The sequence below is a fragment of the Triticum aestivum genome, chromosome 2B (assembly GCF_018294505.1).
Source record: "Triticum aestivum cultivar Chinese Spring chromosome 2B, IWGSC CS RefSeq v2.1, whole genome shotgun sequence".
NCBI classification, from domain to species: Eukaryota; Viridiplantae; Streptophyta; class Magnoliopsida; order Poales; family Poaceae; genus Triticum; species Triticum aestivum.
The window spans coordinates 599,726,989-599,747,564 of NC_057798.1; the positions used below are offsets into that span (position 1 = coordinate 599,726,989).

The 20,576-nt window shown below is 50.9% G+C and overlaps 2 protein-coding genes across 2 annotated transcripts; one reads left to right on the forward strand and one right to left on the reverse strand.

Moving 5' to 3' along the window:
- Positions 1-4,661: 4,661 nt before the first annotated feature.
- On the forward strand, positions 4,662-6,629 carry LOC123046233 (uncharacterized; the record flags this gene model as incomplete). Its single annotated transcript, XM_044469538.1, is given in 2 exon segments — positions 4,662-6,078; positions 6,400-6,629. Coding segments are annotated over 2 exon segments (1,537 nt in total), but the record flags the coding sequence as incomplete, so codon positions are not given.
- A 1,067-nt stretch (positions 6,630-7,696) lies between these two features.
- LOC123046232 (mechanosensitive ion channel protein 1, mitochondrial) lies at positions 7,697-15,083 on the reverse strand. Its single transcript, XM_044469537.1, has 8 exons — positions 14,793-15,083; positions 12,525-13,289; positions 11,824-12,095; positions 11,151-11,251; positions 10,317-10,424; positions 9,106-9,327; positions 8,391-8,523; positions 7,697-8,185 (listed from the first exon to the last, which is right to left on the reverse strand). The coding sequence occupies exons 2-7, from the start codon at positions 13,262-13,264 to the stop codon at positions 8,419-8,421; spliced, it is 1,548 nt and encodes a 515-aa protein (XP_044325472.1). The 5' UTR covers positions 13,265-13,289; positions 14,793-15,083; the 3' UTR covers positions 7,697-8,185; positions 8,391-8,418.
- Positions 15,084-20,576: the final 5,493 nt, after the last annotated feature.

Below are 20,576 nucleotides of genomic sequence, written 5' to 3' on the forward strand. Positions count from 1 at the left end.
TCCTCGCCCGGCGCCGCCCCGTCCGACGCCCTCCGCCGCCACGCGCCGCCCCGGGTCGCCGGATCCGGCCCCCGGCGACCACCTCCTCCACGCCGGCGAGCTACCCCGGCGCCCCTCCACCTCTCTCCAGCCGCCGCGCCATCGCCGGCATCTCCTGTGGCCGCGAGATCGGATCGGGAGCGGGTAGCTACAGTAAACCCTAGCGCCCCCCGTTGACTTTCTCCCTCTCCCATTATATTTTTCTTGCTACTTTGACTGCTTGTATCTCCGCAACCGTAGCTCCGTTTTGGGCATATGATATATCAAAATCTTCGTCTCGACATGTACATCATTTCATTCCATTGCATCATTTGCATTTGAGGTCATCTTGATACCCAAAATGCTGTTAGAAGGAGGCTTCGTGAGTCAAATTGCAGATCCGTTAGTTCATCATGCACTTTTGTCATTTTTGCTATGTTTAATTCGTGCATGATATGCCTGTGCCCCTTTGGGATGTATTGTGAAGCATTTTGTCTTCTTTCCAGAGGTGCCACCCATGCATTTTTAGGATGTGTGTGTTGTCTTGTGCAAGCTTGCGAAGAGAGGTACCTGAGATTGCAGATTTCAGGGACTTAGTGATTTTCGCTAAGTCTGGGATATTTTAGTTCATGATGCTATATGTCCAGCTTGTTTCCTAGTGATCCGTGCCTCTTTTGAGGATGATCAGTAAGGGAGTTTTGATACTTATGTCATGCTCTATCCATCCATGTCTTTGTTGACATTTGTGGAGTGCTCTAGGTTGACTCATTCGAGCTCAACTTTTGCTTCGTTGTTAATCTGGGCAGATCGTCAACTTGTTTGCGATTTCGCCGATGCTACCGTTAGTGTTTCATGCATGCTATGCCTTCGTTCTTGCCATGTGTAGCTAGCACTTTGTGCCTTCTTGCTGGTTATATGCTTTCCTTGCCATGACTTGCACCGTAGTGAGTGCATCGAGCTCGTTTACATGCCTTCGTGAGTTAAATTTCAGCATGTCTCAGTTTTCACTAAGTCTGAAAACTGATTGTGTTCGAGCGATGTTCGTGAGCTCGGTAGAGTATTTTGTGAACCCTTTTGGCCCCAGGTCACTTTGGGTGTTTTATTAAGCTTGTTGAGTAGCTCCATGCCATGTTCTTACTTGTCATGTTTAGGTTTTCTATCATGTTGTTTTGCTGCTCCGAAGAGAGCATCGTGATCTGAAATTTCAGACTAGTGTTAATTTCACTAAGTCTGAGATCTGTTTTGCATTTGCGTTTTAGCCATGCTTGTTTGAACCTCTTAATGGATGAATTTGCCTATGGCTCAGTGCTAGTGTTTTGTCAACCATCTTGTGTACATCACTGCCATGTATTTTGTTTTCATGTTTGGTGGCTGTAGCATGTTCATTTCGTTGCATTTAGATGCCTACTTGCTGTAAATCGCAGACCGGTGTCATATCTTAAAACGCTCGCCATTTCTAAACCGTAGCTCCGATTCCTATGATCTTTATATCGTTTTCAAGCGATTTCATCCCCTCTATCCAGTGGCACACTTGGTTTCCCAAGTTGATGCCAGGTTCATGCATTTTCTGTCATATCTTGCATTTTGCATCCTGCATCGCATCCCGCATAGCATATCGTCATTTCATCATATTGCTTGGTCTTGCCCGTGGTTGATTGTATCCTTGTTGCTTGTTTGTCTTGTTGGGTAGAGCCGGGAGACGAGTTCGCTACCGAGGAGCCCATTGAGTTTGCTTGTGAGGATCCAGTCAACTCTGACAACTGTGCAGGCAAGATGATCATACCCTCGAAATCACTACTATCTTTGCTATGCTAGTTTGCTCGCTCTTTGCTTTGCCACTGCTACGATGCCTACCTTTTGCTTGTCAGCCTCCCATTTGCCATGTTGAACCTCTAACCCACCATTGTCCTAGCAAACCGTTGATTGGCTATGTTACCGCTTTGCTCAGCCCTTCTTATATCGTTGTTAGTTGCAGGTGAAGATTGGAGTCGTTCCTTGTTGGAACATTTATTTACTTGTTGGGATATCATTATATTGCTATGTTATCTTAATGCATCTATATACTTGATAAAGGGTGGAAGGCTCGGCCTCTCGCCTAGTGTTTTGTTCCACTCTTGCCGCCCTAGTTTTCCGTCATATCGGTGTTATGTTCCCGGATTGTTGCGTCCCTTACGCGGTTGGGTTATAATGGGAACCCCTTGATAGTTCGCCTTGATTAAAGCTTTTCCAGCAATGCCCAACATTGGTTTTACCATTTGCCACCTAGCCTCTTTTTCCCTTGGGTTTCCGGAGCCCGAAGGTCATCTTATTTTAACCCCCCCGGGCCAGTGCTCCTCTGAGCGTTGGTCCAAACTAGAGTCCTGTGCAGCGCCCCCTCGGGGAAACTCGAGGTTTGGTTTTAGTTGTACGGAGCGCTCATCTGAGTGTGCCCTGAGAAAGAGATATGTGCAGCTCCTATCGGGATTTGTCGGCACATTCGGGCGGTGTTGCTGGTCTTGTTTTAACCTGTCGAATCATCTTGTTGTACCAAGATACCGAGTCTGATCTGTGTGTCTTGGGTGGAGGTCTATTCCTTCGTTGACCGTGAGAGCTTGTTATGGGCTAAGTTGGGACCCCCCCTGCAGGGTTTGATCTTTCAAAAGCCGTGCCCGCGGTTATGGGCGGATGGGAATTTGTTAACGTCCGGTTGTAGATGACTTGAACTAAACTTAATTAAAATGAATCAACCGTGTGTGTTACCGTGATGGCCCCTTCTCGGCGGAGTCCGGGAAGTGGACACGGTGTTGGAGTTATGCTTGCGCAGGATGTTCCTTTAGCTTCTCGCTCGTGCTTCGCCTTCTCTTCTCGCTCTCTTTTGCGTATAAGTTAGCCACCACATATGTTAGTCGCTTGCTGCAGCTCCACCTATATCTGCCTTATCCATTCCTATGAGCTTAAATAGTTTTGATCGCGTGGGTGTGAGATTGCTGAGTCCCTGTGGCTCACAGATACTACAACTCCAGATGCAGGTCCAGGCGTTTCTGCTCCAGTTGACGATTACGAGCTTCAGTGGGAGTTCGACGAGGACTCTCAGCGATACTATGTTTCCTTTCCCGATGATCAGTAGTGGTGCCTAGTTGGGGTTATCGATTCAGGACCTTGTCGCATGTTGGGGGTCTTTTCTATTTTGGCGCCGTAGTCGGGCCATGAGTGTTTGTTTGATGGATGTTATTTATGTACTCTGATGTGACGTGGCGAGTGTAAGCCAACTATGTTATCTCCCCCTTTTATTATGTATTACATGGGATGTTGTAATGATTGCCTGACTTGCGACATTGCTTTCAATGCGGTTATGCCTCTAAGTCGTGCCTCGACACGTGGGAGCTATAGCCGCATCGAGGGCGTTACACGAACCACCGTGCTTCGTTTTTTTATTGATATGCATAGCTAGGATCATTGCAAGATCCTCCTTCTCTTCCATATCAAATTCTTCTTCGGAAGAATCATACGACGAACTCATCTACAATGTTCAATACTATGCTATAAAAACTACAATCAACATGCACCAAATTCATGAAGTTTGAGCAATACATACCTTATAGGCATTTTGTCGAACACCTTGCGGGCGCCGAGCGGCAGCAAGCTCTCGGGCGCTGTTCGTCGGAGGACGGACGCGCGCGAAGGCCGGCGGCACTAGAGGGGGGGCGGAGAAGCCGCGGCGGCGCGGGAATAGCCGGGAAAGCGCCGGAACGATCGCCGGGGGGCGCAGGCGGCAGCGACGGCGCGGGTGGATGGGGATGGAAGTTGGAGAGCGAGCGCGCGAGAGTCCAGCGCGCGGGAGCGGGCGCAGCAAATAAGCGGCGCGCGATTGCGTTTCGGCCAGCGTGCTGAACTACATATGCCGCGCGCCCTATTTTTGCGCGCCCGCTGAAGCAACTATACCGATTGCGCGCGAAAAAACGTTTAATTTTACGGCGCGGCGCTAGTTTAGCGCGGCCCTTGGAGATGCTCTAACACAAACATAGCCGGTGCATCAATGCGCCTCCCTGATCTGCATATCTCCAGCCCGAAATCTAATCAACTATTCCGGCGGACCGAAATCTCCAAATCAATTGAAGAACCTCCCACGTTTCCGTAAAAGAAGCCAGCGTCATCACAGCAAGTAATCATCCATCCCCAGGCAGCACCTTGCCATAAAATAAATAAATAGGCTTTTTGGTGGGGAATAAATAAATGTGAACTTTTTTTAGTTGAAAATAAATGTGAACTTGATTAGCGACGGGACAATGGAGGCAGCGCACCAGCAGCACCGGCACGGGAGAAACCTCAAAAAGGTGCCGCCCCACCCACCCCACCGCACCCGAAAACCCCACTCAATCCCAGTCCAAGCCGCTACGCTAGAACAAGCGAAGAGAGTGAGATTGAGAACCAGAAGCAGAGCAACACGCGGAGGGGATGGGCGACCTGGCACACTCCCGTGGCTGCTGCCCACGCGACCCGCCCATGTAAATCTCCCAAATCTCACTCGCCAGAACCCCACTCCCGATACCAGTCGGTCAGCATACCCCAGTCCCCGCCAAGGACGAGGCATTGCGAGGTCGGGCCCGGCGGCGGCGGCGGCGCGGAGCAGCCACGGCGCCAGGAATGAAGGGGGGCAGCGGCGGCGGCAAGGAGTCCGCCACCGGCTCCTTCCTCCGCTTCCTCCTCCTGCTCCTCCTCCCCCTCACCGCCCTCTATTTCTTCTACACGCTCCACCTCCTCCTCGCCTCCGCCGCCTCCTCGTCCGCCGCCTCCTGCCCGCCGGACCCCACCGCGGTCTCCTCCCGCGTCTCCACCAACCGCACCGCCGCGGCGGTGGTCGACAATAAGGCCGCCCCCGCGGCGGCGGCGGCGTCCACGGCCACGACGCTGCAGCACGTGGTGTTCGGCATCGCGGCCTCGTCGCGGTTCTGGGACAAGCGCAAGGAGTACATCAAGGTGTGGTGGCGCCCGCGCGGCGCCATGCGCGGCTACGTCTGGCTGGACCGCGAGGTGCGGGAGTCCAACATGTCCACGGCGCGGACGGGGCTCCCGGCCATCAAGATCTCCTCCGACACCTCCGCCTTCCCCTACATGCACCGCCGCGGCCACCGCTCCGCCATCCGCATCTCCCGCATCGTCTCCGAGACCTTCCGCCTCGGCCTCCCCGGCGTGCGCTGGTTCGTCATGGGCGACGACGACACCGTCTTCTTCCCCGACAACCTGCTCACCGTCCTCAACAAGTTCGACCACCGCCAGCCCTACTACATCGGCTCCCTCTCCGAGAGCCACCTGCAGAACATCTACTTCTCCTACGGGATGGCGTACGGCGGCGGCGGGTTCGCCATCAGCAGGCCGCTGGCGGAGGCGCTCGCGCGGATTCAGGACGGCTGCATCAGCCGCTACCCGGCGCTCTACGGCAGCGACGACCGGATCCAGGCGTGCATGGCGGAGCTGGGGGTGCCGCTGACCAAGCACCCGGGGTTCCACCAGTACGACGTCTACGGGGACCTCCTGGGCCTCCTCGCGGCGCACCCGGTGGCGCCGATCGTGACGCTGCACCACCTGGACGTCGTGCAGCCGCTGTTCCCCAACGCGCCCGCGCGCCCTGCGGCGGTGCGGAGGCTGTTCAGCGGGCCCGTGAAGCTGGACCCGGCGGGGATAATGCAGCAGTCCATCTGCTACGACGGGGCGAACCGGTGGACGGTGTCGGTGGCGTGGGGGTTCGCCGTGCTGGTGTCGAGGGGGGTGACCTCGCCGCGGGAGATGGAGATGCCGGCGCGGACGTTCCTCAACTGGTACCGGCGCGCCGACTACACGGCGTACGCGTTCAACACGCGGCCCCTGGCGCGCACGCCGTGCCACAAGCCGGCCGTGTACTACCTGTCGTCGGCGCGCAGCGCGGAGGCCGCCCGCGGCGGGGAGACAACGGTGACGCGGTACGAGCGGTGGCGCCCCGCGAACGAGACGCGGCCCGCGTGCCGTTGGAACATCACCGACCCGGACGCGCATCTCGACCACATCGTCGTGCTCAAGAGGCCCGACCCCGGGATATGGGACCGGGTAATCCCCTTCGCTCCTTCCCTTAACTCAATTCCTTTTTCAGCATATACTACTAATATACAAATGGCCCAATTGCTGATTAAAAAGGAGTATACATACGCTTAACTGTCCAAAATACAATTGCAACACAAGATAGTTAAAAATTCCAGCAATGGTAGGAGAAGCGTATCAACTGGTAATTGCGTACTAGGTTTGGTTGACTGCCTGAGCGAATGTTGGTATACCTTTAAATAAAGGATTAATGATGTGTGTGGAAACATTACTTATATTGCCTTTGGCAAGTTTGTTTACTGATGTATGGCTCACATGGATGTTGTGCAGTCACCGAGGAGGAACTGCTGTAGGGTGCTGTCGTCGCCGAAGGTGGGGAAGGAGGGGAAGAAGACGATGACCATCGACGTGGGCGTGTGCAGGGACGGCGAGTTCAGCCAAGTACTCTAGGTCTAGCCTAGCCTGTTAGGAGAACACTGTAGGACGATTCAATATTTTTTTTCTCTCTTCTTGTATTCTTGCTGGAAGGTATAACAAACGAGAGCCTCCTCGTTCGGTCATCTCCTGCCTGTGTACCTACCGTGCTGCTGCTTTGCGCCTCACGAACGAGCCATCACCAGGCACGAGAAGGACTCGAAGCTGTGGCCGGACTTCCTCAGCATCGTGCCACTGCTGCCCCCACAACAGTTGAAGGGGACGTGGCATGGCATGCATGAATGCAGGCGGGTTCGCTGTGCTAAAAGGCGTGTGGGGCTACTGGGATTTGGACTTGGGGAAAGCTTGGCTTCAGCCTTTGGTGGCAAGATCCAGGCGTTCGGCCAACACCCACGCGGGGTGTGATGGCAACAGCCAACAGGAGGAGCACGGTTCTGGTGCGGGGGCGTGTGTTTGTGTGTGAAACTGGGTCAGCCCGCGTCGGTTTTTACTTCGTTTCTGGCAGCCGGCGTGGCTCGCCTCGGCCGTGACGGGCAAGACGGCAAAGCACGTCCGGCGACAGGGCTTGGCATTCTTTCTGGCAACAGGGACGACCAAATCTACCAGCCCATCCGCCCGAGACATATTTAAGGTGATGTGGAGAGCGTTCATTCATTCCTCCGAACCATCAACAACAGAGCTATAAATGCTCGCTGAGGCCGATTCAACAGGTGGCACACCGTCGCAACCAAAAACCATTTACACTTGTCGGCACGCACATGGCCATGAAAAGGGGGTCACACGCCAACGTTCTCCCGTGATTCATGTCGCTCCCGATTCCATCCTAGTCCTAGAAACGAGAGCGAAAGGCGTTGCCTAACTCGAGTATTTTATGCCATTCCTGTGTTAATGATTCCCTAGACAAGTCTACAGTGTCAATCGTATACTAGTAGCAGCGATATATTCTTTTATCGAGCGACGACTTGTTTAGGGTCTGTTTGGTTCCAACCAAACATTGGTCGCGCAAAATCCATTGTACGTTGTTTGGTTTGTTGCCAAATATATTTGGCTGCCAACGAGTCCTTTGTTAAATCTTTGGCCAAGCCTGGCGGTGGAATCTCTCGCCAAATAATTGGCGAGCCAATATTGGCTACGGGCAAGAACCAAACATACCCTTAATCTCTGACGTACTCAACGGAGTACTACAAGCAAATTAACAAGCACATGCATAGGACTATAGTAGCCAGATCTAGAGATAAAAGCCGAACGACGCGTGTCAACATGGTCCCCGACACACCGATTCAGGACAAAGGTGTCTATCACGCCTAGTCATGCATCAAAACAACACTTGCACGCATGTCGACGTTCCAGCATTTAGAGTTCCAAGGCCAAACGGGATACTCCTGGGCCCTGATGCAGACCTCCAGTGGATCATGCCACCCCATGTGTTTCAAGTTACCACAACTGAACACTGACGAATCGTGGTAAACTACTCGCTAAGCAGTAGTATCAGCGTACGTAGCAAAATGTCGTAACGCAAGACTATATTCTCCGGCAACGGATGATGTATGTTTGCCGAATTGAGGACAGGCAACAAAAGTCCCACCTTGGTTCCAAAAGAGGTCCCTGCCTTCGCACGCGCACCAAGCAAAATCTCCTCTAACCCTCCGCGTATGTACTCCTCCAGGCTAACGACGTTCACCTGCCAACGATACAATTCCCTCTGTCATTTTTTCCCCCTACAAAACTAGCCTGTTCAAAACTGTAATAAGCAGCCAAACTTCTATTACTAAAGGCAATGGGGTGAAAATGGTTCATCCAATCAATCATGTTTGCTTAGAATAGTACCGACTGAAAAATGAGCAGCTCACATTACAGGTAAGCTGCGCAGCCAAATATTGACTTACCCTACTTGAGTTTGAGAAAACATCAGAATCAGCAGCACTGCGTGGTGCTTCCAAATTCAACGCCATGTGACTTGATAATCCTGGCAGCTCCTAGAAGAATGTCCTGTTCTGCATATATCAACTCGTCCTTTCTCTGAAAGTGTGCAAGAGATTCATGCCAAACAAAAAGGACGATAAGTATTCTAAACTTGCAACAGAACAGCAAAAACATTGTTCTATATGGCTACGCCCTTGTGGTGATTGTGGATGATTACAAACTATGAATAACTCTGGGAGACGTTTTGCATTACTGTAGAACATCAAACTGTTTAATCTGGACAGACTCTGACAGAAAATCGTTTTGTGTTATGTTCATTTCGATGAGACATTATTTTGGATCACATTTCTTAGTCTTGTTGCAGCACAACTCCAGAACAGCAACAGATAACAGCAGCTTACAAGTTGGATTCAACAGAAGAGATTGATATGATGCAATGCAATGTAGTAAGCGTTGATCACCAATTTATGCTAAAGGCGTCGACCCAAAGGGATACATAAAATTTCAAGCCATATGTTTTCTGCTACTCTTGACCACTGACCCATGTCAAAGACAAAAATGCATGTATGATAGACAAGTGTCTATCATATGACCTTTTAAGTTTTATCTGGTCCTTACTGTGAGAATTAGCCACTGAAATCCAACATAATAACTTTGAATGAAATAAATTGAACGCACCATTTTTTGGAGGATGCACCCTATGACAAGCTCTCCATATGAACTTTCCAATCTTGACAGGTAGCAGTAAGGAGCATCTGTTTCCAAGATAACTTTTGGGTTGGACCTTAACATAGCCTTGATCTCCTCTGCTACAGCAGGAACCTTCTCAATATCCTCAAGTCTTATAGGAATCTTGGTCACACTTACTCGCCACTGAGCTCGTGATCTATTCACTATGATCTGCAATTTTTCAAGAATGCCATGAGAGAAGGTAGGTCAACCCTGATACTGATAATCCTATGATTGACTAAAGAAATTTAAACAACATTATTTTTTACATGCATTGTCATCTTTCTATGATTTGTCATCTTTCTGGGTGATTTTAACTAATAAAATGAACAAAAACATTTGAGCAAACTTCTCCTACTCCAAACTTCATACAGAAGAAGTGCATCATTCAAAGTTAATTTCAATCCCCAAAATTCATGTGTCCATTACAACTGCAATGAGGCTAAATGTACAAAGTTCAACTCAAGCAAATCCTGAACTTCAAAAAAGGCTGTATCCAGTCTCAGTGCGAAAAGTCCCCACATGTTGTGGTCTGAGGAAAACCCTAACAAATTAAATTTCAGTAGAAAGTAGTAAGCTTTAGCAGTGTAACTGATAACTACTGTAGAAGTTAAGTTCTGAATTTGTCATGCTTGAGCTATAACTGAAAAGTATACTATAGCTAATCATAAAATAATTGCTCTTACATGTGATACATGTGCGAGGTTACCACATATTCTTGTTTGCATGTTTCCTAGGTGTTTCGGATGTTGTTTATGCCTTTATGGTGTATCTAAAGATTGTCGCATTGAGTAAACATATCAAGGGTGTTACTATTCCAAGCAGTTGAATATCATAAGATGGTTCCAGCGCCATATACTGATATACATACATTTAAATGTGGATACTGATTCAAGTTGCCTTAACCAATCCATGTGACAGAACATTGCAGCACAAATTGCTAACTATAGGAAATTCAGCCTATAATAGCGAGTGATATCGCACCATCCAGTGATAAAGAAAGAAACGTGCAAAAAAAACATTGCACCAAGTAAAACAGGATATGATCAGCAAAATGAAAAAAAGGTAAGATGGTACACATTACATATGTGATATGTCACCATGTAGGCGTAATATGTGTTGTTTAAGAATATAGTATCCAGTAGAAGATGTGATGGTACCTGACTTGAGAACAAAGAGTTGGGTACTGTGAAAGGAAGCTTTTCTGGACTCATCATCAAAGTTGAAGTAAGTCCTATTTCGAGTACCGTGCCTTCTATTGACCCAGCCTACAAAGGAAAATGTTTTACTTAGGGAGTCTATACATGCTACACAATTATAAAGCAATACAAGATAATAATTGGCCTGTGAACATGCATTATTATCTGCAAACATGAACTTCAGGAGAAATAAGGTAACATCTGGCTCACATCAGGATAAACAGATGAAACACTTACTCCTCACTCCTCAGGGACACATCTAACAGTAACATGAGATACTTGACACATTCATAACCATTATTTAGGGACAGTATATTTATTCATCAAAACAAACGCGGTGGTCATAACTATAAAAGTGGGTTTTCATGTCTCGGGTCAACTTTGTTTCCTCCTCTCGTAAAGCCTCTCAATTACCACGAATAGGTAGCTGGTATCACTTTACTGGAGATGTTGTTTGTAATCCAATGCTTTAACACTGTAAGAGATGAGCTCTATTTCTCCTCAGGGCATGGATCAAGCACATATCCTAAGCTTAAGATGAACATCTTCTATTCTCCTAGGGCATTTGATAATCATGAGCTCATATTACCAAATGTCATGGATTGACAATTTACTAGCACCAACTAGTGCCTACCACATGGCAAACATTTGTCATTTATATCAACATCTATGTATACTAGTAAAACAATTACACATGCAGTCCCAGGTAAACAAAATTTCGTTGTACATATGGTACACTCATGGTTCGAACAATGTATGTCCAGTAATCACATATACAAATATATGATAAGGCACCTTTATGTATTCTCCAACTGAGAATGGCCTAGAAAATTGTAAGGAGAACCCATTCAACACGTTGCCCAAGACATCTCTAGCAGCAAAAGCCGTAGCAACACCTGCAGTGCACATCAGTGTAAAAAGGATTTTAGTTTTGTTCGGAGTATTAACTACTGAATCTAGAAATATGAGGAGTCCTCACATGGAAGAAGAAATAGTGCATGCTGTAGTATTTACACACAGATTACTGAAGACTGTAATATTTCCTAACAAGATTTCTGCATTATAGCATGCATAGCATAAGTATACATGAGTTATCGAAGATCCATATTACGCAGCTATTGGAAAGGACCGAAAGGTCCAACACGGCTACATTCCTTATTGTCATATTGTTCTAAGATATATAAACAACCACATCTCATTTGTGATAACTAATTTGTACAGCACGGTAGGCCAAGGAAACAAAATGCGGCTTTGATGAAAAAAATGTAAGTAAAAGATTCTTTCCGAGAGAAAAAAGGAAGATACTGAGCTATTCACATCTAAGAAGCACAGGACAGAACACACAGTTATTTAGCGCTTACTTTTACATGCTACCTTTGGTTATTAAATGATGTTTTTTTAGTGCAGATAATGATTGCTAAATGCATTATCATATGGGCATATCACATATTATTCCTCAAAACATTACCTCCCACACCACCAACAGTTAATATTGATTGAACAGCTACACCACAAGCCTCAGCAAGACCCATTATACCAAGTGCAATCAGTCCCAATGAGGAGACTTGGTTAAAAGCTGATAACCTTGCTCTATCAGTAACTAAGGCAGTTTGGTTGGCCATAGCTTTAGTGATAAAGTTTGCTTTCCACCTATGAAGAAACCAGACAACTGACAATACAAATGCACCCCTCAAAGCTTGTGGAAAATAAGGTGATACACTTGGTGCGATCACTGCAGCCCTGATGAATGAAGAAAAAACATGAACATCTCAGAACATAATATGCCACTTTTTATCAGGCTACAACTTAGCATAAGCATGCACACAATTAATGAATATAAATGAATCATGAATGTGTACTGTTGTATCATTAACAAAAAAAAGTCAACAAGCATCCTTGATTTTGATAGGAAGTTTCTCTTTCAAATATTAAAGAAATATGGTCAGTCTAAGAATTTTTCAAAAGCAGCAGCTGCTTCTCTTTTTTTTCAGAAAAGAGAGACAAGACGGACGCCACCATAGTACAATTAAACTTGCATCAATTTTTTGATACAAAATGAAAGGCGACACTCCAGATTAAATGGCAACACATATAAGAAAATATTTAAATAACATCACAACATGGTAAACAGTGGCAAAGCTGTGCAAGGTAAGTTCAATAGAAACTCACATCTCTGAAAATGCCATAAATGTGATCAAGTATTTTGCAGGATCCTCCAATGCACTCCAAAGGCTGGTGCTATATGAAGCATTGGTGTTGACTGAGTTCCCCAAAAGTGCTGATATCGGGTTCTGTGAACCATACTTATGAAGCCTCTTGAAGACGATAGGCATGACAAACCAGGCCAAAAGGGTACCACATAATGTTCCTCCAAGTGGAACAACTACCTTTTCTAGATCTGGATTTGCCTCAAGAAAACTTTGAACATGGGGTGTGACTGCATCAGTCATCTCCTTCACTTTCTTGCCTGCATCAGTCGTAGCATCAATGGTGGAGTTGCGAGCATTTTCAAAAATGTCCATCCAAGTGGTTCCTCCAGTACCAACCTCAGCAGTTTCAGTGGGAGGAACAATTGGGACTTCAGGCTTAATTCCAGTGTCTGATGAGTATGCACGGCGGATGCTGGAAACACCTAACGGTCCTGGCAATGCATTAAAACTGGGCCTTGAAGTATTCAACCAATTAGTGCCCATATAAGCAGAAAGGGGCATCATAGCCCTTGACACACCATTGGCTGGAGGAAAACGATCCATTGCTTTCATCTGCCCAATAATTGAATTGCCTGGTTTTACCTTGCCCCTGGCACAGCTGTTGAACCCCCTCAAAGAAGCGCCAGGAGATTTGGACCCAATCGATAACTCCATAAGATTCTGAGACGACCGACGCAAGATTGCTGTACAACCAGACATTGTGCACTACTTAAGAAACTGTGCCCTGAAATATGAAAACAATTAATATGAAAATTGGAGAATAAACATAACTAAAACAGAAAACAAGACTACTACCAAACTCTATTAACGATGACTAAATGACCAAGTATAAACCATAATTCAACAGCAAAGCAACAACGTATGAAACTACTAGTTATCAACATATACCATATCAAACTTCATTAAGCTTGTAGGACTAGAAAATAACTGTGGATGCTAAATCCGAAAATTCTGAATCATGAGAACTTCAATTTCATGGTGCCAAAGAGCTCGGCAAACTATAGGTATTACCGAAAAAGGGTTTCCCCCCGCTTTGTATTCCAAAGCACCAACACCGATACAGAGCAGACGCTGGAGCGAGCAGCATAACAAGCCAAACTATAGGTATTCAAACATCAAAAGATAAAGGACAGACGCCGGCTGCCTCTCTAACTGTTATCCATGCTGTTGTCTCAAACCATAACAGCAAACTCCGGGATTTGCATCAAATGGGTGTGCCAAACCTTATAAGGAGCAAACATAAGAAAATTACAGTGCAAAGCGACCACTCAAGCGATGCTTGCCAGATTTCCCAATCACAGCAACAATAATTCGTCGGCACAACCAAAATCAGCTTAATCAGCGGGGAAATTCAGGTCTCAAGTTAGAATCAGACAAACAAACTATAAACCAACAATTCTTACTCGACCCAGATGCTATATTTGCATAAACCCTTAAGGCAACACCAAATCGAACCGGCGGAAGAGCAGCAGTTACAAATAACAGTTGACATCAAACAGCTGGAAACATAATTAAAGCAAGAGAAATGGTAATGATGACTAAAAGGAATGAGGATAAACCTTAACACAACTCTCACTTGAACTTGAACTGCAGAGAAACAATGTGTATGAAATTACTAATTGTCAACACGCACATGACAAAAGTACACCCATCACTGTTTCTCTAACTGAAAACCACGCTCCCCATCACTATGTCTCAACCGTGACAGCAAACTCCATTTGCGCCATATGATTGAGCTAAATCTTAGCCACGGCAAAAACTACATTGCAGAGCGACCACGCAAATGATCCTTTCCATAATAAGTTGCATCAACAAGCACCCAAAATTTCCAAATTACAGCGGCTATAATTCGTCGGTACAGTCAAATCAGATTAATCAGAGGGGGAAATTCGGGTCTCCCATCAGAATCGAACGAACGAACTAGGCATCAACAATCCTTACTTCAATCCCCCCCTCTTTTCTTTTTGCGAATGAAACCTTACTTGAATCCCAGATGCTACATTTGCAAGCCCTCGAATCGGGCGACACGGAACCAGCGGAAGAGCACCCATCAGTAACGAAAAAAACTCGCACCAAAACGCACGCCGGAAACGAAGCCCGCGGCGCACGGGGAAGGCTCTGACACAACTAGCGGCAGCGCCATCTGGAAGCGGTAAGAACCCACATCGAGGAAAGGGGAGGTCCAGCCGCGGCAGTGATTCGAAGGGGGAAGGGTGGTAGGGCTTACGCTTCGGAGAGGTGGAGGAGTCCGGGACCCGGCGGCGCTCCTGCTTCGTCCCCGCCGCGCTTCAACAGCTGGCCCGGAGGGGCGTGGCCGCGTGGGGTGGGGGGTGTGAAGCGTGAGGCCTCGACGGCGACGGGGGCTCGCTGGTTTATTTTCCTTTGCTCTCTGCTTGCCTTTCTTGCGGGACAGGAAACGAGGCGATGTCGTGGAGAGGCTGCGGGTGGGACCTCATCCCTGCCCCACCCCCGCGTTGTGCGGTGCGTGCTCAGATTTTTTTCCTTCCCTTTTCCTTTTTTTCTTGTCTCCAAGGGATCATTTTTTCTCTGAGGGGCCTTCTGGATTATGCATCCAAGGCCGCGAATCCCAGCTTTTCTCTTCGAGCAACCCGTGAAGCCCAAGTGGGCAAGTGTGTCACACCTGGCCACTTGTTCACCACTTGTCCAGTGTGACGTGGCAAGGATCGGGCTCTATCTGTAAGTGTGCGTGAGTGAGAGCAAGGGAGTGTTAAAAGGGACAGCCAGCCGCCTGTGGTAAGGCATGTGATGTAACAGACCGTCAAAGTCATCCCAATCCTTCCTCTGGAAGCAATCCTCTTCTTCCTCTCCAAGTCTCTCTCGCTCTCCCTCACCTACTTCCGATCCCCTCCTCTCTGGTTCGTTACAGTTGGTTATCAGAGCCAAAATCGCCCCAAAATTTTTCTTCCAATCGCGCTGGTTGCAGATCGGTAACATCCACCGCACCGGTGTGTGCTGCTCCGGCAAGCTCACCCGAAATCCGTCGCGGGGTTTGATCTCCTCCAAGCAAGGCGACGGCGCCCTCCAAAGCTTCGGCGGCGACGCGTCAGGTGCTGGCCGCCATGGACGAAGGCAACAGCAACATCACCAAGATGCTCGAGTCTCTCCTCGCTAAGATGGACGAACAGAAGGCGGTCCACGACAAGCAGATCGAGATTCAGGCCGCCTTCAACGCGCAGATCTCGCAGGACGTGCGCGGCCTCGCCCGCCAGATCGATCTGACGCAGGCCGACGTCGACGCCACTCGCAAGACGGTGGAGGGCTCGGCATCGCCGTCGGGGTCGGTCACCACCGTGCTGCACCAAACCGCCGCTCCGCAACAACCCCCACCACCGCCCCCGCCGCCTCCACACTCGCCGCGTGTGGCCACCGAACAGGGCCGCCCGGCGACCGCCCACGCGCACCTGGGCGATTATCGTCCTCCGCTGATTCCCGTGGCGCCCCAGGGCGGATTTGTCGCGCCCGCCGCCATTCCATCTCCTACATCTGGCTACCACGACAACGACTACCACAAGCCACCGAAGCATGATTTTCCTCGATTCGACGGCGCCGCGCCGTACCTCTGGCTGGATCGATGCCTGGCGTACTTCGAACTCTACAAGGTCGAGCCGCACAAGTGGGTGACCAAGGCGGCCCTGTACATCGAAGGCCAAGCCGCACACTAGCTGCAAGCATTTTGTCAAACACGCCGCGGCCTCACCTGGGATTCGTTCACAGCAGCAGTGCTGGAGGAGTTCGGTGCCGATGAGTTTGAGGTGGTCATGCACAAACTGTTGCAGCTCCGGTAGACCGCCACTGTCGCCGAATACCGTGCGGCGTTCGACGAGCAGATGTACCACTTGCTCGCGCTCGATCCGAACATCAACACAAAGTTCTTCGTTACCCAGTTCATCCTGGGCCTGAAGGATGAACTGCGCGCACCGGTCTGGCTCCAGGCGCCCTCGAGCATCACCAGGGCATCTGTGCTGGCGTGCATCCAGGAAGAGGAACTGGACACGACGCGCGCACGCCCACGCATCGCACCAGCGGGGCGGCCTCCACCGGCAATGACGCAACTCCAGCCACGGGCGGCCGTGCCCAACCGCGCTCCCACGGACGACTATGCACGCGAGTGCCAGTTACGCGACTACCGTCACGCCAATAACTTGTGTGTTCAAGTGCGGCGACCTTTATTCGCGGGACACCGGTGCGCGCAGCCCGCCCAGCTACTCATGATCAGCATAGGGGACCACGGTGAGGTCCTCTCTACGACACCATCCACGCCCTGCAACTGCTCGACAACCCCGGACCGGCAGCACCGCCGCCCGCTCCTGCTGGGGACGCACCAGAGTGCTGCCTCCTCTCGTCGCACGCGCTGGACGGCATGGACTCGGCGACAACGATCCGCATGCGCGCCCTGGTGGGCAACCAGGTCATAGCTTCGTCAACAAGTCCTTCGTCGATCGTCTCGGGTTGGCGACAGAAGAAATGCCGCGGGTGGACGTGCGCGTCGCCAACGGTGACCGTCTCTCCTACAACCGCATCGTCCCCGAGCTCAAATGGTGGATGCAAGGGCACACGTTCACCACACCGATGCGCGAGCTGGACATTGGCGCGTACGATGGCATCCTGGGCATGGACTGGCTTGCCCAGCACAGCCCCATGACATGCCACTGGCAAGACAAGTTGGTCAAGTTCACCCACGACAGCGAAGAGTTGACGCTCCAGGGTGCGTCCACCAAGGCGCCCACCACCATTAAGGCGATCAAAACTGACGAGCTGCGCAAGATGATCGCGTGCAATGACGTCTGGGCTATGGCCATGATGGACACGTGTGGGCGCGCACCGCCACCACGGCGCAAGTGCGCCAGCCAGACGCCCCTCGTCGATCTCCTGGAGGAATTCGCCGACGTCTTCGCCGCTCCCCAGGGCCTGCCGCCCCATCGCCAGTACGACCACGTCGTCACCCTGGTGGAAGGCGCAGTCCCCGCCAATACTCGCCCGTACCGCTACTCGCCGCTGCAAAAGGATGAAATCGAGCGTTAGGTCAAGGAAATGCTCGACGCCGGCATCATCACGCACAGCGTCAGCCCGTATGCCGCGCCGGTCCTCTTGGTCAAGAAGAAGGACGGGACATGGAGGTTCTGCGTCGACTACCGACGCCTGAATGATGCCACGATCGAAAACAAGTTTCCGCTCCCGATCGTCAATGAGCTCCTTGATGAACTCGCGGGCGCAACAGTCTTCTCCAAGCTGGATCTCCGCGCTGGGTACCACCAAATTCGTATGCGCGAAGAGGACGAGGCCAAGACCGCGTTCAAGACGCATCACGGGCATTTCCAGTTCAGGGTCATGCCATTCGGCCTGACAAACGCCCCGGCGACCTTCCAATGCCTCATGAACGCCATATTCAGTAAGTATGTGCGCAAATTTGTGATCATTTTCCTTGACAACATCCTTGTCTTCAGTGAAACGATGGAAGAACACATCGAGCACCTCCGGATCGTCTTCGAGCTGTTGCGGGCGCACCAACTATTCGTCAAGAAGAGCAAGTGCAGTTTTTCCTACGACCACATCGACTACCTTGGGCACGTCATCTCCAAGGAGGGCGTGGCCACTGACAAGGACAAGACGCAGGCCATGGAGCAGTGGCCAACGCCGACGAACGCTGCCGAGCTGCGCGGGTTCCTGGGGCTCACCGGCTACTATCGGAAGTTGGTGCCGCACTACGGCATCATCGCAAAGCCCCTCACACAACTCCTCACGAAGAAGGGCTTCGCCTGGAGCGAGCAGGCGCAAGCAGCTTTTGAACGGCTCAAGATCGCGATGATGACGATGCCAGTGCTTGCTCTGCCCAACTTCGACAAGCCGTTCTCCATCGAGACCGATGTGTGCGACACGGGCGTCGGGGCCGTGCTGGTGCAGGAAGGCCACCCGGTCGCGTTCTTCAGCAAGGCGCTTGGCGTGCGCAACCAGAAGCTCTCGACGTACGAGAAGGAGTTCTTGGCGGTGATGATGGCGATCAACAAGTGGCGCCCCTACTTGCAGTGCGGTCCCTTTGACATCCTCACTGACCACAAGTCGCTCTGCGACCTGGGGGAGCAACACCTCGAGACCGAGCTGCAGCGCAAGGCCATGGCAAAACTTGTCGGGCTGCAGTTCCGCTTTCAGTACAAGCGTGGACTCGACAACGGGGCGGCCGACGCCTTGTCCCGCGTGGGCAAACAGCTCGACCTGGCCGCACTCTCGGCATGCCAGCCGGCTTGGATTCAGGAGGTGCTACCTTCCTATTCTACCGACCCGGACGCCCAAGATCGATTGCAAAAACTCGCCATCACCAGCCCCGACGACGACGGCTACGAACTTCACCATGGCGTCATCCGTCGCAGTGGCCGCGTGTGGATTGGCGCCAACACTGCGCTTCGCACCAAGCTCATCGTCGCGCTCCACAACAGTGCAGTCGGCGGCCACTCCGGCGTCACAGCAACATACCAGCGCGTGCGCAAGCACTTTGAATGGCGGGGGCTCAAGCGCGACACCGAGGAGTTCATGCAGCAGTGCGTGACTTGCCAACAGGCCAAGCACAAACACACCAAGCCTGCCGGACTCTTGGCACCGCCGCCCATTCCATCCGCACCGTGGGAAGACCTCACCATGGATTTCGTGGAGGGGCTGCCGCCATCGGAAGGCTTTGACACGATCATGGTCGTGGTGGACCGCTTCACCAAGTTCGCCCATTTCATCCTGCTTCGTCACCCCTTCCACGCGGCGCAGGTGGCGCGCGCGTTCTGGGACAACGTGGTCAAGCTGCACGGGTGCCCACCTCGATCGTCTCCGACCGTGACAAGGTTTTCACTAGCAATCTCTGGCGGGAGCTGCTCGCTGGCGCTGGCACGAAGCTGCTGTACTCCACCGCCTACCACCCGCAGACCGATGGCCAGAGCGAACGAGTGAACCAGTGCATGGAAATGTATCTCCGGTGCGTGGTGCACGACACCCCGGGCAAGTGGCGTCGCTGGCTACCCATGGCGGAGTTCTGGTACAACTCGACCTTCCACTCATCGCTCAACTGCACCCCGTTCAAGGCGTTGTACGGGAAGGAGACCAACCTAGGAGCAATGGCGGCCTGGCCAAGCGACGCTCCCACCGGCGACGACCTGGACTGGGCGGCGCACACAACGCACATACGCACCCAGCTGGAGCGTGCCCAGAAGCGCTGCAAGAAACAAGCTGATCGCAATCGCACCGAGCGCCAGTTCCAGGTGGGCGAGTAGGTACTCCTGAAACTGCAGCCCTACGTCCAGCAATCTGTCGTCAGTCGACCCTACGCCAAACTTGCCTACAAGTTCTTCGGGCCCTACACTGTCATCAAGCGAATCGGGCTCATGGCGTACAAGCTCGACCTGCCGGAATCCAGTCGCGTGCACCCGGTCTTCCACGTCTCGCAGTTGAAGCCGTTCACGCAGGATTACACGCCAGTGTACGCCGAATTTCCACGGGTGCCTGATCTATCCGTGGCGACCACGGCACCCACGCGCATCCTGGAGCGACGCATGATGAAGAAGGGCGATGCCCCAGTCGTCCAGATCAGGGTGCAAGGGGGGACTAGCACTACTTCAGCCATGACATGGGAGGACTACGACACCTTACGGCAACGCTTTCCAACGGCTCTCATTTGGGAAGATGAAGACGACAGCACTGAAGACGGAGCTCGATCTCAAGGGGAGGAGAATGTCACACCTGGCCACTTGTCCGCCACTTGTCCAGTGTGACGTGGCAAGGATCGGGCCCCATCTGTAAGTGTGCGTGAGTGAGAGCAAGGGAGTGTTAAAAGCGCCAGCCAGCCGCCTGTGGCAAGGCATGTGATGTAACAGACTGTCAAACTCATCCCAATCCTTCCTCTGGAAGCAATCCTCTTCTTCCTCTCCAAGTCTCTCTTGCTCTCCCTCACCTACTTCCGATCCCCTCCTCTCTGGTTCGTTACAAAGTGTCCCCTCACTGGGCCTTTATGGGT